Source organism: Sorex araneus, chromosome X (assembly GCF_027595985.1).
Source record: "Sorex araneus isolate mSorAra2 chromosome X, mSorAra2.pri, whole genome shotgun sequence".
Classification (NCBI taxonomy): Eukaryota; Metazoa; Chordata; class Mammalia; order Eulipotyphla; family Soricidae; genus Sorex; species Sorex araneus.
In genome coordinates, this window is record NC_073313.1 from 335,918,780 (window position 1) to 335,932,771 (window position 13,992).

Genomic DNA, 13,992 nt, shown 5'->3' on the forward strand with positions numbered 1-13,992 from the left:
GTAACGACTCTCATTGTGAGACTTTTTGTTACGGTCTCACATCATTGGTGAGATGCTGCCCGCAAACCCTGCCAAATGGGAGGTATAGTGGAGAGGGAATGTGAGATACGGAATGATTAACACCAGGAGACACTGTTTATGACTTTTACATATTCCCATGTTTTCCTGCTAAGGGCCACAAATAAATAAATACCACAACTGGATAAACTGTAATTTTAAAGAGTGAGGAAATCAAGATAAAGAAGAAGCAGGATAGGGCGTGTATTATTATGTAACTAGGAAAGGGGTTAGATTGATAGTATAGCAGATAAGTTCTTTGCCTTGCACTCAGCAGACCCAGGTTTGACAGCCAGAACCCCATAGAGTCCCCCATAGAGTTAGGAGTGATCACTGAGTACAGAGCCAGGAGTAAGCCCTGACTAAGCATAGGTAGGTATTGACCCAAAATAACAATAGCAACATTTAGGTCCTAGAGACTTAAAACTAATACAGTTAAGAGAATTACTTTGGGGTCAGACTTTATTTTAAGCCTTTAATCTTCCTGTTTCAAACCCTGTTAACTGTGGACATATTATCATCTCCAAATTAATATTTAATCAAGGACAACTACTTTCTTGAGAAATGTATCAGAAGGTCTAGGTGTATAAGTCAATGTTGGCCTACATTTAGTAGTAGCAAATTGGATAAAGTGCTTTTGGCCTAAGAAGCTAGGGAAAGTTTCTTAGGGAAGGTGAACATTTGAGTATTAAGATTATTTATATGGTATCTAGGCTGAAAGGAATGTAGAGTGGAAAATGGCATATAAGGTCAGTGTGTTTATAAGTGTGAAAGAATGAAAGCAGGAAAGGTCATGCTCTATTTGGGATACAATGAAAGAGTTCTGTGTATGTGAGGTAGATGAGGGGTGTGTGCATAGGTGTGCATATGTTTGCACATGGGAAATTGAAGAGAATTGCTGGACCACACAAAGAGCACATGATTAACCATAACAGCATTGAGTTCCCCTGATAATAATAATTTGAGGTGTAGTGCAGCAAAGTCAGATTAGTTCCTAGAATTGCTTCTTGATAAACAGTCTTTGGTTTTCGCACATGAAAAGTCACTAGCAGAACAAAAGGGAATGCCCTGCCACAGAGGCAGGGTGGGATGTTTGGGGGAGGGGGCGGGGTGGTGGGAGGGATACTGGGATCATTGGTGGAGGTGAATGGACACTGGTGGAGGGATCACTCTACGACTGAAATGCAAGAACAAAAGTTCATAAGTTTGTAACTGTACTGTACATCACAGTGATTCTCTAATAAATTTTTTAAAAAAAATAAAGATTATCATCAACTTTAAGGTTTTGTAAAACTAAAAAAAAAACAAACAAAAACAAAAACAAAAAAAGTCACTAGCAATAGGGAGAGGAGAATTCTGTTGGTTTAGCATTCATGGTCTTTTGCTGGGGAAGATCTTGATGCCAGACTCAGGGAGTGAAATTTTAACCTGTAGGTAAATGTAGAGTTCAATAATAATATAGCCAAACATGAGAACAAAAGAGAATAAAGTCCTGGCAGAGGCTCTAACATGATGAACTTGAAAATATTATGCTAAGTGAAAGGAGTCAGACACCAAAGACTAAGTTTGTATGGTTCTACTCAGGTAAAATTTCCAGAAAAGGTAATTCTGTAGAGGGAAAAAGTTGGAACTTAATAATTGCCTAGATCTGTGAGGAGTGAAGGAGAAAATGTGAACAGGGAATACTAATTAACATGGATGTATTAAAGAGGTCCTGAAATTAGGGCTAAAGAGAAAAAAATCAATGGACTAAGTACATGCTTTGCATACAAGAGGGGGAGGGTCAATGCCTAGTACTGCACAGTCTCCTGAAGACCATCACAAATGATCCTCAAGTACAGAGATGCGAGTAGCCTCTGAACACTGCAGGATGTGATCCCAAAATATACCAAAATAATACCCACCCCCAAAAATCCTTAAGTTGCTGTGGCAGCTACATAGCTCTATAAATATACTAAAAATTACTGAATTATCAGGGGCTGGAGTTAGTTCATGGGCTAAGGCATTGGCCTTGCATGCAGTTGACCCCAGTTAAACCCCTGGAACTTCATATGGTGCCCTGATCAGTGCCAGGAATGATCCCAGAGACAAAACCATGAGCAAGCCCTGAGCACCACCAAATGTGACCCCAAAACAATAAAAACAAAAAAGAAAAAGGAGAAAAAAACCTGTGCTTTTAAAAAGTAAATATTAGGGGGGCTGGAGAGATAGCACAGTGGGTAGGGCGTTTGCCTTGCATGCGGCCGACCCGGGTTCAAATCCCAGCATCCCATATGGTCCCCTGAGCACGGTCAGGGGTAATTCCTGAGTGCAGAGCCAGGAGTAACCCCTGTGCATCGCCAGGTGTGACCCAAAAAGCAAAAAAAAAAAAAAAGTAAATATTAGGGGCTGGAGTGATAGCACAGTGGGTAGGGCATTTGCCTTGCACACGGCTGACCCGGGTTCAATTCCCAGCATCCCATATGGTCCTCTGAGCATGGCCAGGGGTAATTCCTGAGTGCAGAGCCAGGAGTGACCCCTGAGCATCGCTGGGTGTGACCCAAAAAGAAAAAAAAAGTAAATATTATATGAATTATATCTCAGTAAAACTGAAAAATGTTGATGAGATGAGAGGGTTCCTTGGGCCCAACTGACAGATCTCAGCTGACTGAGCATATACGATGCATGCAGGAGGCCTGGGTTTGATCACCTGAACACCACTGGAAGTGACCCCCAAACACTGATCCAGGAGTAGCCCCCAAGCACGGCCAGGAGTGGCCCCCAAGCCATGCAATGATTCAATCAACAGGAAAGGGTTCCTTTGTAAATATACCCTAGGCAACAGCATGAAAGCTTAGAGCAGTGGGAAACTGAAGACCGGTAGCTGACCCGTCTATAATACTTTTGGAATGTGATGAAAAGTCTGAACTGCAGGAGCTACAACATACAGTCACGTGAAGAACTAGAGCTGTGGGGCCTTAAGGATACTGACTTGGTGCTGTGGTTGCCCCTAGGCATGGAGTCGGCGGGGATTCATGAAACAACCTACAATTCCATCATGAAGTGTGACATCGACATCCGCAAAGACTTATACGCCAACAATGTTCTCTCTGGGGGTACCACCATGTATCCTGGCATTGCTGACAGGATGCAGAAGGAAATTACTGCCCTGGCCCCCAGTACCATGAAGATCAAAGTGAGTATTGGCCCGATTTTATTTCAGGGGATTATGGTTCCTTGGGTACTGAAAAGCTGAAGACACATTTAGCTTGGGATCTTAGTAACAATGAAAGTCACACCAGAAGGTATTAGAATTTGGGAGAACAAGAATATTAGGGGGAATAGCACAGCGGGTAGGGCGTTTGCCTTGCACACGGCCGACCCAGGTTCGATTCCCAGCATCCCATATGGTCCCCTGAGCACCACCAGGGGTGATTCCTGAGTGCAGAGCCAGGAGTAACCTCTGTGCATTGCCAGGTGTGACCCAAAAAGCAAAAAAAAAAAAAAATATTAGGGGGAGGGTTTGAGCCTCATGTAATAAGAAGAAAGTGGGAGGAAAAGAAAAAGATGCCACAGCACAAGATCTTTAAACTTTGAATAGGACTTGGGTATTAGTCCAGTGGAGACTGAAATTCCCAAATAGGGAATATTTGGCCATGGATTGAATCTGGCTCACTCATGCTCACAGTGATTTTCCCTAATCCAGAGAGTCCACTGCCATATCTTGGCTACCACCCACGCCACACTGCTTCTCACCCTATAGGGCCCAGCAGAATGGGGACCTTCCTCTCCCACCACTTCTCAGTCTAGACTGAGGAATGCATAAATCCGTGTCCATTGCCAACACAACCAAACTTAAGGCAAGGATAGAAGAATCACTCCTTCTACAGATGATTTTATTGGTTAGATACTGCTGAGTAATAAGCAACTATATGATCTCAAGACATATGTTAATAGACATTTATTACTTGGTCATATGCAGGTCATCTGGGAGTTGGCTGGTGTAGGTCTAGGCTGCTCTGTAGGTCCCCTGAGCTAAGATCAGCTCTACATCTCACAGTTTGAGGACCTGGCTGAAAAGTCAGCAGTTCCTCCACTGAATCCTCTTCTCTTTAAGATGTCATGGCACAATAGTATGCCTGAAGCACATTTGAAACCCTTGTTTTGTATCATGTCAACTAACATCCTTTTAACAAAGACAAATACATGGTCCATTCCAAAATCACAGGGTAGAACATTGCATTACTTCCATGGAAGGGAAAGGGGGATGAAAGAAAAAAGATTTGGTCAATAACCCACTTTGTTTCTAACCGTGGAGGCTCTCCTTTCCTAGAACAGATCAGCAGTAGGGAGGAATTCCTAGCCCATCTTCCTTATTTCTTGTGACTGATCATACTTTACCACCTTACTCTTTGCAGATTATTGCCCCTCCAGAGCGGAAGTACTCAGTTTGGATTGGAGGCTCCATCCTGGCCTCTCTCTCTACCTTTCAGCAGATGTGGATCAGCAAGCCTGAGTATGATGAGGCAGGGCCATCCATTGTCCATAGGAAATGTTTCTAAATCCAGAAACAGATTGTCTGGGGATCACTCTGAGACTGCTCTATTATGAATCATGAAACATTAAAATCTACAAGTTTCTCTGTATGGGGCTCTTTTTTCCCCCCGCCAGGACTTTATCTTACAAGCTGGTTTAAATATTTTTAAGTTTCCCACCTATTTATTTTCTTTAGTTTTTTGTTTGTCGTAGTTGTGTGTGTGTTGCAAGATGTAAAACCCAAGGGCTCATGTAGCATGTCTACTTATAAATCTTATAATGATCCTGTGAGGTAGGCATTATTCTCACCATATTATTGTGAAGGAAAGTAACAATTAGAGAAGGTAGAAACTTGCTGGAGATTAAAATCCAGGTATTTCTGACTCCAAAGTTAGTACTCGTACTATAATAACTTATCTCATTTTCCTTGGAGATGAGTAAGATTGAGCGCCACGAATCTGGGGAGAGGGAGAGGGAAAGGAGAGTTGGTAGTGTTGGTGATAAAGAAACAGAATTTCCAGGGCTAGATACAGTACAGGGATTAAGGCACTAGCCTTGTATGTGAACAACCCCAGTTTGATCCCTGCATGTACCTCCTTAAGCACGACTGTGTATAGACCTGGAGGCTCCTCCCAACACTACCCAGGTAGTAATCCACGGCATTGAAGGTTCTTGCAATAGCGCATCCTCAGGGCCTTCCATTGAATTGCCTGCTGGGAGGGCTGAGAATTGCTGAGAAGCCTTTAGGTTTTCTGAACATGACTTGGGAGATACCCCCTTTTCCCCTCCCAATAAAACAAGTTCTGGAGACACAAGTTCTGGTACTCAAACAGGATACACAAAGAGCAGGAATACAAAGTGAAACATAAGCTTTAGAATGGAATACATGATGGCACCAGAGAGATAGTAAAATGGATAAGGCATTCACCTTGCACCCAGCCAACCCAAGTTCAATTCTCAGCATCTCATGTGGTCCCTCAAGCAACCAAGAGGAGCAACTGCTCAGAGCCAGGAGTAACCCATGAACATCACTGGGTGTGGCCCCCAAACAAAAACAATATAATGGAACATATGAGTGGGTCAAACAGTATTATTGAATTAAGGTGAATAAAGGTCATAGTAGACTTAAGATCCCTCTCTCACTTATTTTAGTGAAGCAAGATAGTTTTTCTTGAACAAAACTTAAAAAGATATAAGTGGGGGTAGGGTGGGGGGAAAGGAAAGGAGTATGTGTTCAAGAGAACATGTACACCAAAGAACAAGCAAGCAAAGAGAGAGAGATAAGCAAATGTTCAAGGGAAAACACAGGCTTGAAGAGCAAGGTTACTTAAAATTTCTGTGAGGTCTCTTTGTTATTGAAGATTAGGTTGTATTTTGCTACAAAAACTGAAGTAGTAGCACTCATATAAAGAATATTTTCTCTCCCCTTTGCTACTTCCTCCTTCTTTCTTTTCCTCCTTTATTTTCTCATTACTGCTTCCTATCCCCTGCCCTTGGTCAATTATATTTAACTTGACAAGTATTTACTGAATCTGGGGAACACTGCATAAAGTGGAGGGGAGAATAAACACACACAACTCAATGATTTGAGGCAAATAGAAGCACCCATCAAGTACTATAAGAAAAAGAGGATAAAGATAATAGTTAATATTTATCATATTTATCAAGTACTTATAATATGGTAAGCATGGGTAATAATTATATGGCTTTTCTCACCACAAACCAAGGAAGCAGGTGTCAGTATCATTTTACAGTTGACTATTTAATTAGGTGTCCTAACTAGTGAATGGAAGAGTTCAGTCTTCACTTCTGCCTATTGTGCCCTTTGCTCTCTCCACCTAGCCAAACCCCCGCCTCCAGGCTCCTAAGCAGATCCCACCTGGCTATGAGCTTTGGAAAACACACCTATTTGGAGACAACAGATCCCAGTGGAACTTCACCCCGATTCCGAACATCCCTCTTTGCCATCCCCACATCAGGGGCTGCAGTAGAGCACCAAGGCATCAAAAGCGCCTGGAGGATTTGTCTCAAAAGTTCTCCAGGAGCAAACCCTGACATGATGGTTAAAATGCAAGGGGCCTATTAAGGAAGGGCTCTTAGAGAAAGAATGAGCACAGTGGGGGAAGCAGGACAAGAAAAGGGAGGAAGCCTGGCAGCAACCAAAATCCTAAAGAGGGCTGGAGAGATAGCACAGCCGGGAGGGCGTTTGCCAGGCACTCGGCCAACCCGGGTTCGGTTCGCAGCATCCCATGTGGTCCCCTGAGCACCGCCAGGAGTAATTCCTGAGTGTAAAGCCAGGAGTAACCCCTGTGCATCACCGGTGTGACCCAAAAAGAAAAAAAAAAATCCTAAAGAGCTGAGGTTCAGCCAGTTCCAGAGAGAACTTTGGAATTAGGAACAGTGTGGGCCCACCTAAGGCCTGAGGCTTTCCACCTGCAGGCCAAAGACTGGCTACTGGCATGGAAGATGAAGAGAGCACACACTAGGCTGCTGTATGTGTGTGTTTTCCCCAAGCTACTACACACACACACACACACACACACACACACACACAAAGCATACATCAGGCTACTGTGTTTTCCCCAAGCCAATGTACACACACATACATACACACACAAAGCACACATAAGGCAACCGTGTTTTCTCCAAGCCAATGCGTGCGTGTGTGTGCGCGCGCGCACACACACACACACACACACACACACACACACACACAAAGCACTGTTATTCCCTTCCCCACAACTCCTGTAGTCAGATGGCTGTTCCCATCTCCTACAGCCTCTTAAAAGTGCTGCTTGAATGCAGGTTTGCCTGTCAGCTCCTAGTGTGACTGTGGTTTAAGTGTAGAAGCCCACTCTGACAATACTTGTCTTGAGCTCATAACAGTAGGGTGCGGAGGACCAAGAAACCCAAGACCAGGTGGCCTAATCTAAGAATTGTCCTGCCCCTCTGCAGAGCAGTTTTCCAACAGCAGAACTCTGCTGTTCAACATCTGCAAGTCACTGGCGAGTCACGCACAAGTCCCATTCGACACCCACACCTGCCCCAGCCTGCCCCACCCCTCCCTCACCCAGGCCCGGTTCATGCCCGCTCACTACAATCGCCCCATCTGATTAAAAAAGTTCCAGTCACATCCTGGAACCTTCATATCACGGGGATTTTTTGACTGTTATGCAAATTGATTATTCTTTCACATTCAAGAGACAAACTGAGATGGGGTGCTACTGAACTCCCTTGTAGAGCGTTCAGCCATGTGCCAATACTGCCATGTGCTACCGGCGTTCATTTGTGTATATTGTGAGAGGGCCTCATTTTCCTAGTCAAAAAAGTCCAATGTCCCCTCCCCCCATACTTGAAAACCAGACAACTAGGGGGTGGGAAGGAGTCCTCATTTGAAATTATAATCAGTTGCTTGCCTTTAGCTATAAAACTTAACACACAAAAAATGCAAAGACAATGAGATTGCTGCGTCTCTTTTAAATGTTATTTGTCCAAGGAACAACAACAACAACAACCAGAGGCCCTAAGACTGCCGTTGCACTCATCAGCAAACTCTCCGGCAGCCCAAGTCAAAAACCACTCTGCGCTCTCGTCACGCTCTCTACAAACATCGCGATAACGACGGGAAACCCCCCCCCCTCCACCCCGCACCTCGCCCCTTTTGGCCCCGCCCTCCCGAACGGGTTTCCGCTCCACCCACTTCCTCGCTGACGTCAGAGGCGCGTCCGCGTGCGTGCGCGGCGGCTCGGGGGCGGAAGCGCGCCGGGCGGAAGTGACCTGCCGCGGCGTGGGTGGGATGTCGGCGGCAGGACGCTGCTTCCTCGTGCTGCTGCGGGCGCGCTCCGGCGCCCTGGCTCGGCGCCCGCCCGAGGGCGTGGCGCCCTCCCGGGGTCTGCGCGCGGAGTGCGGGCCCCGAAGGCTCTCCATCGAAGGCAACATCGGTAAGCGCCGCAGAGCGCCTGCCCGGCCTGGGCCGCCGTGGGAGCCGGGCCGGCGAGCGGGCCCGGGCGGAGGCGCGGGGCTGCTGGTGCCGCGCTGCCTCGGGGCCGTGTCGCTTACGCCGCAGTCCCCTGCAAGCATACATTTTGTTGTGTCTGGAGAAACCACGCCGTGGGCAGATGGCAGTGGCGACGACAAAGCGCAGGATGCAGTTCTTTTTCTCTCCTGACAGGGTGGCTAGATTTAAAAAGTTAAATATATAACATATAAATATATATAAATATATATGTGTGTATATACACACACACACATATATATATGTATATATATATGAGTCGGAGCGATAGTACAGCGGGTAGGGCGTTTGCCTTGCACGCTGCCGACCTGGGTTCGATTCCCAGCATCCGGTATGGTCCCCCCAAGCACCGCCAGGAGTGATTCCTGAATGCAGAGCCAGGAGTAACCCCTGAGGGTCTCTGGGTGTGACCCAAAAGGCAAATATCTATCTATCTATCTATCTATCTAAGGCAAATATCTATATCTATCTTATCTATCTATATCTTTCTATCCATTTAAAGTCGGATATCAGGGGGCCTGGAGGGTAGTGCAGGAGGTAGGGCATTTGGCTTGCACGCAGCCTACCCTGGCACCCCATATGCAGTCCCCCCGCCCCCCACTCTCGCAGCACCGCCAGGAGTGATTCCTGAGCGCAGAGCCTGGAGTAACCTCAGAGCACCGCAGAGTGTGGCCCCAAAACCTAATAAATAAAGTTGGATTTCAGACAATGAGAAATAAGGTACTTTGTTCCATGTGGTATTTGGGGGGGGGTGTCTTCTCCAAATACTGTTTTTGTTTATCTAAAACGTATTGTTTTATCTAAATTCAAGTTTAACTGAATCCCACTCCAGTTTTCTGGGGTTTTGTTGTTGTTTTTTGCTTTTTGGGTCACACCCAGTGATGCTCAGGGGTTACCCCAGGCGGTGCTTGGGGGACCATACAGGATACCAGGAATTGAACCTAGGTCTGCCGCTTGCTGGGCAAACACCCTACCTGCTGTACTATCACTCTGGCCCCATAGGTGCCCTTTTAAAAGATCCCCTTGACTGATACAGGCATACTCGGAGGTGCTGTGAATTCAGTTTCAGACCACTGCAGCGAATCTAATAGGGCAATAAAGAGAATCACGCCAAGTTGTTGGTTTCCTGGTGCATATAAAACTTAGGTCTACACTATACCTTATTAGGTATGGTAGCATGAGAATTACACTTTAACAAAGCAATGAACATAACCCTCACTAAAGATAACATGGGGAAGTGAGTATATGTTGTTGCAAAAAGTGGCACATAACACTTGCAGGATGAACAGTTACCACGTGCCTTCAATTGTTGCAAGTCTGTTATCTGTGAAGCACAATAAAGTGAAGTGCAATGAAATGGGGTGTGCCTGTGCCCTGTGTGTTCTCCTGGAAGACTGAGGAGTTGTGGCAGTAATGAGTTAGAGTGAATTGGATCTAAATGGTAACAGTGGAGGTGGTGAGAAGCAAAATGGAGTCTAATTTAAAAAGTAAGGCCATCTGGATTTGGTAATAGATATGGAATGTGAGATAAAGAGAGGGATCTGTGAAGACTCCGGATCATTTTGGTCTGAACAACTTGAAAGATGACCTTCCAGTTTTCTTAAATGGAAAAGAATGGCAAGATCAGGAGGCTAAGGAGTTGGTTCCAAGATTTAGATTTTCTGCATGTTAAGGTTTTTATATGGTTATTAGCTGAGTGGAGATGAAAACAGACAGTTGGAATCTGAGTAGAGCTCACTGTCTCCCTGGGCTGGAGTTATAAATGTAGATTGCGTTTGAAGCTTGGAGACTGTTGACGGAAAGGATTAAGCACTGGGGCGCGCAGATGTTGAAGAGATGGAGAGAGGTATGAAACCTGCAAACAAGACTGAAAGAATGAATACTATTAGAAGAAAGGGGGAAAAAGCAAGAGATTGATATCCTGGAAGCCAAGTGAAGAGATACTTAGGGGGAGGGAGTAATGAACTGTGTAATGTTGCTTAAATAATAAAGCTCTTGATGAACTGGAAAAGAAATTTTTAGAGAATCAGTAGGGGCAAAAGTTTGATTGTTGTGGGTTTAAGGAGAAGGGACTTGGCAGTGAGTTGAGACAGGTTCAGACAGATGTTTGGAACAGAGAGGGAACACAGAATGGTTGCTAAAATACATGGAAAGGGAAGTTTTCCCTCCCCTGCCCTTCCCCCTTTCCTTCCCCTCCCCCCTCCCTCCCCTTCTCTCTATAATTAGATAATGGTAGAAATGGTCTAGTTGAGAGGATGGAATATTTAAGCAAGAGGAATGGAGTCTGTTGCCTAAATTGAGAGAGGGTGACCTTAGCGAGGTCATACAAAATATGAAGTGAAATAAATGAATACTGAATATTCAAGTAGGTGTTGTGGAACTTGAGGGAGCTCTTTTGATTGTGTACAGTGGCTGTGTGAAATAGGAAAGTCAGCTGAGAGTGTTTGTGGGAAGAGTGGAATGACATGAACTTGTTAAGTGAGAAAAATGTACAAATGCCAGCAGCACTAAGGGCCCACTCAGGCTTGGTGTTCATGATTTAAAAGTGAGACGAGGGGCTGGAGTGATAGCACAGCGGGTAGGGCGTTTGCCTTGCACGCAGCCAACCCAGGTTCGATTCTCAGCATCCCATATGGTCCCCTGAGCACTGCCAGGAGTAATTCCTGAGTGCAAAGCCAGGAGTAACCCCTGAGCATTGCCAGGTGTGACCCAAAAGGCAAAAAAAAAAAAATTAAAAATTAAAAAAAAATAAAAGTGAGACCAGTCAGAGGGCACGGGGATTTTGACTCAGTAGTATATATGCCTTGCATGTAGGGAGCCCTTGGGCTTGCTCCCTGCTCGCAGGAAAGGAGGATTCTGCTACCTGCCTCATGGTGTAATTGGGGGTGGGGAGGAAGGGAGCTCCCCGGCCAGTTCTTGGAAGACCCTGTGGGAGCAGCCCTTATGCATACTAGGCAGGCGTACCAGCCCTTTGAGCTGTCTCCTGGCCCTTAGGTGTTAAGGACCCTCTCCCACATGCCCCTAAAGGAAGCTGTACCTTTAGAGCCCAGAGAGGCATCAAAAATACTTCACAAAATAAATATTTTGGACAGGTCATCGCCTGAGGTTTGAACTGCTATCAGTCTTTCTGCTCTTTGCTTCATAACTTTTCTTGGCATTTCTGCTTCTCCTTTGCTTTCTCCTGCAACCAAGACTGAAAGAGCCTGGAATGAGGGTGGACTCATATAAGACAGCTCCAGCCTTTTAAAAACTCACGGCTAAGTGGGAGGAACAGATTTATAAACATAATTTTTGTGGAACTCTCAGTCTCTGAGTTAGGGATTCTCAAGGGGGAGAAAAGAGTGTTTGTTCTAGGCACAGGAAGTGACATTTGCCCAGGTAGAGACTGAAGAGACACAATGGACTTTTTTTTTTTCTTTTTTGGGTCACTCCTGGCAGTGCACAAGGGTTATTCCTGGCCCATGCACTCAGGAATTATTCCTGGCGGTGCTCCGGGGACCATATGGGATGCTGGGAATCGAACCCGGGTCGGCCGCTTGCAAGGCAAACACCCTACCCGCTGTGCTATTGCTCCAGCCCCTGACACATGGACTTTTTTTTTTTTTCTTTTTGGGTCACACCTGGCAATGCACAGGGGTTACTCCTGGCTCTGCACTCAGGAATCACCCCTGGCGGTGCTCAGGGGACCATATGGGATGCTGGGAATCTAACCCAGGTCGGCCGCTTGCAAGACAAACGCCCTATCTGCTGTGCTATTGCTCCAGTCCCTGACACCTGGACTTTTTTTTGGGGGGGTCACCTGGCAATGCATAGGGGTTACTCCTGGCTCTGCACTCAGGAATCACCCCTGGCGGTGCTCAGGGGACCATATGGAATGCTGGGAATCGAACCTGGGTCGGCTGCTTGCAAGGCAAACGCCCTACCTGCTGTGCTATTGCTCCAGTCCCTGACACATGGACTTTTTTTTGGGGGGGGGGTCACCTGGCAATGCATAGGGGTTACTCCTGGCTCTTCACTCAGGAATCACTCCTGGCGGTGCTCAGTGGACCATATGGGATGCTGGGAATCGAACCCAGGTCGGCGGCTTGCAAGGCAAAAATGCCCTACCCGCTGTGCTATCACTCCAGCCCCGACGCATGGACTTTTAATCACAGGGAAGTAGCTGAAGTTTGAAGGGCCTCTGAAGAGGATTGCAGGCCAAGAGTTGGGTAAAGGTAGAAGTTGCCAGGTATTGACAGTCTTTTGGTCCGTTCTTGTTTCTCCTGTTGGCTGTGGGAAATCACTGAAAATCTGAGCCGTTGTGCTGCAGCTAGAGTAATTTTTTTTTAAGGATGGGCCTGGAGAAATAGTCTGGGGGTTAAGAGTGCAGCTTGTCTTGCATGTGGCCAACTCAGGTTCTATCCTTGGGACCCCATAATGTCCCCTGAGCTCTGCTAGGAGTTAGCCCTAAGCCACAAAAGTAATACTAATTAAAAGGAAATTGGCTTGATTGAGCATTACAAAACATACTCTTTCTTTGTATCTGTTGTTCGCTGCTGTATTGTGCTTGCATCCTGTTGAATGCAGGAATGAATAATTGGGAGCAGAGCTTGGAGTAAACAGTTTTGTGGCCATTGTAGTAGTTGGAAAAAGGAAGATGCAGGATTGAACAGAAAGAATGGAGGCTTGAGAGAGAATTGGTGGTTTGCAAGAGATTTTGGAATAGGTTGATGATGACTGCTTGGAGGTGAGGAATAAGGAGGTGTAGAGAATGACAATGAGGTTTATAATTTGAATTCTAAGTCTAAAATCTGAGGGTGGGATTGAGGGAGGAGAAATTCTAGGAAAGTAAGAGCAATGTGGCATGAGGTGCCTCTGAGACATAAAGAGAGAGAAGACAAATTAGAACCTGTACTGAAGAGAAATAGACCCTGAGGTTTCTGATAGGGAAGCGTTGGCTTGTGGGAGTAGTCAGAGCCTTCAGAATGATGCAGTTGCCCCAACGTAAGTGTGACTAATGAAAAGTGGACTGGGGAGACCTTAATCTGGCTCTTTGTAGTTTTATTTCCTATTACACTTCATCACCCCACACTCCCTGATGACTCTCTAGACAGAATTAGTCACAGCCTCCTCTGGTGCTCTCATAACATTTTGTACCCACAACTGCTGCTGCACTTGAATTCGGTTAAGATTGTTTGCACATTCATTATCTTCCCTGGGGTAGCCATTTCCCCTCTGCTTCCTCTTTGTACCACCATGCTTCATCCTTGCCCTGACCCATCGTACTCATCCAGTGCTTGCTAAATGTTTGAATCCTGTACTGTGATATTCATGAAGAAATTAGTCACTGGTGCTCAGAGAGGAAATGTATTAAACCTCTTATACAATCAATTCAAGAGTTAGCTTGCTCTTGAGTCACTGATGGC

General features: G+C 45.7%; 2 protein-coding genes across 4 annotated transcripts in view; both read left to right on the forward strand.

Moving 5' to 3' along the window:
- Positions 1-4,611, forward strand: part of ACTG2 (actin gamma 2, smooth muscle) — a 28,119-nt gene extending 23,508 nt beyond the window's left edge. The window contains exons 8-9 of the mRNA XM_055122735.1: positions 3,051-3,232; positions 4,455-4,611. Coding sequence (XP_054978710.1) covers positions 3,051-3,232; positions 4,455-4,598 — 326 coding nt within the window. The 3' untranslated portion in view covers positions 4,599-4,611. The remainder of the gene's footprint in view (positions 1-3,050; positions 3,233-4,454) is intronic.
- A 3,734-nt stretch (positions 4,612-8,345) lies between these two features.
- The window catches only part of DGUOK (deoxyguanosine kinase), a 68,615-nt gene continuing 62,968 nt past the window's right edge, over positions 8,346-13,992 (forward strand). For all 3 annotated transcript variants that reach the window (XM_055123085.1, XM_055123086.1, XM_055123087.1), the window contains exon 1: positions 8,346-8,513. In XM_055123085.1, coding sequence (XP_054979060.1) covers positions 8,369-8,513 — 145 coding nt within the window. In that variant the 5' untranslated portion in view covers positions 8,346-8,368. The remainder of the gene's footprint in view (positions 8,514-13,992) is intronic.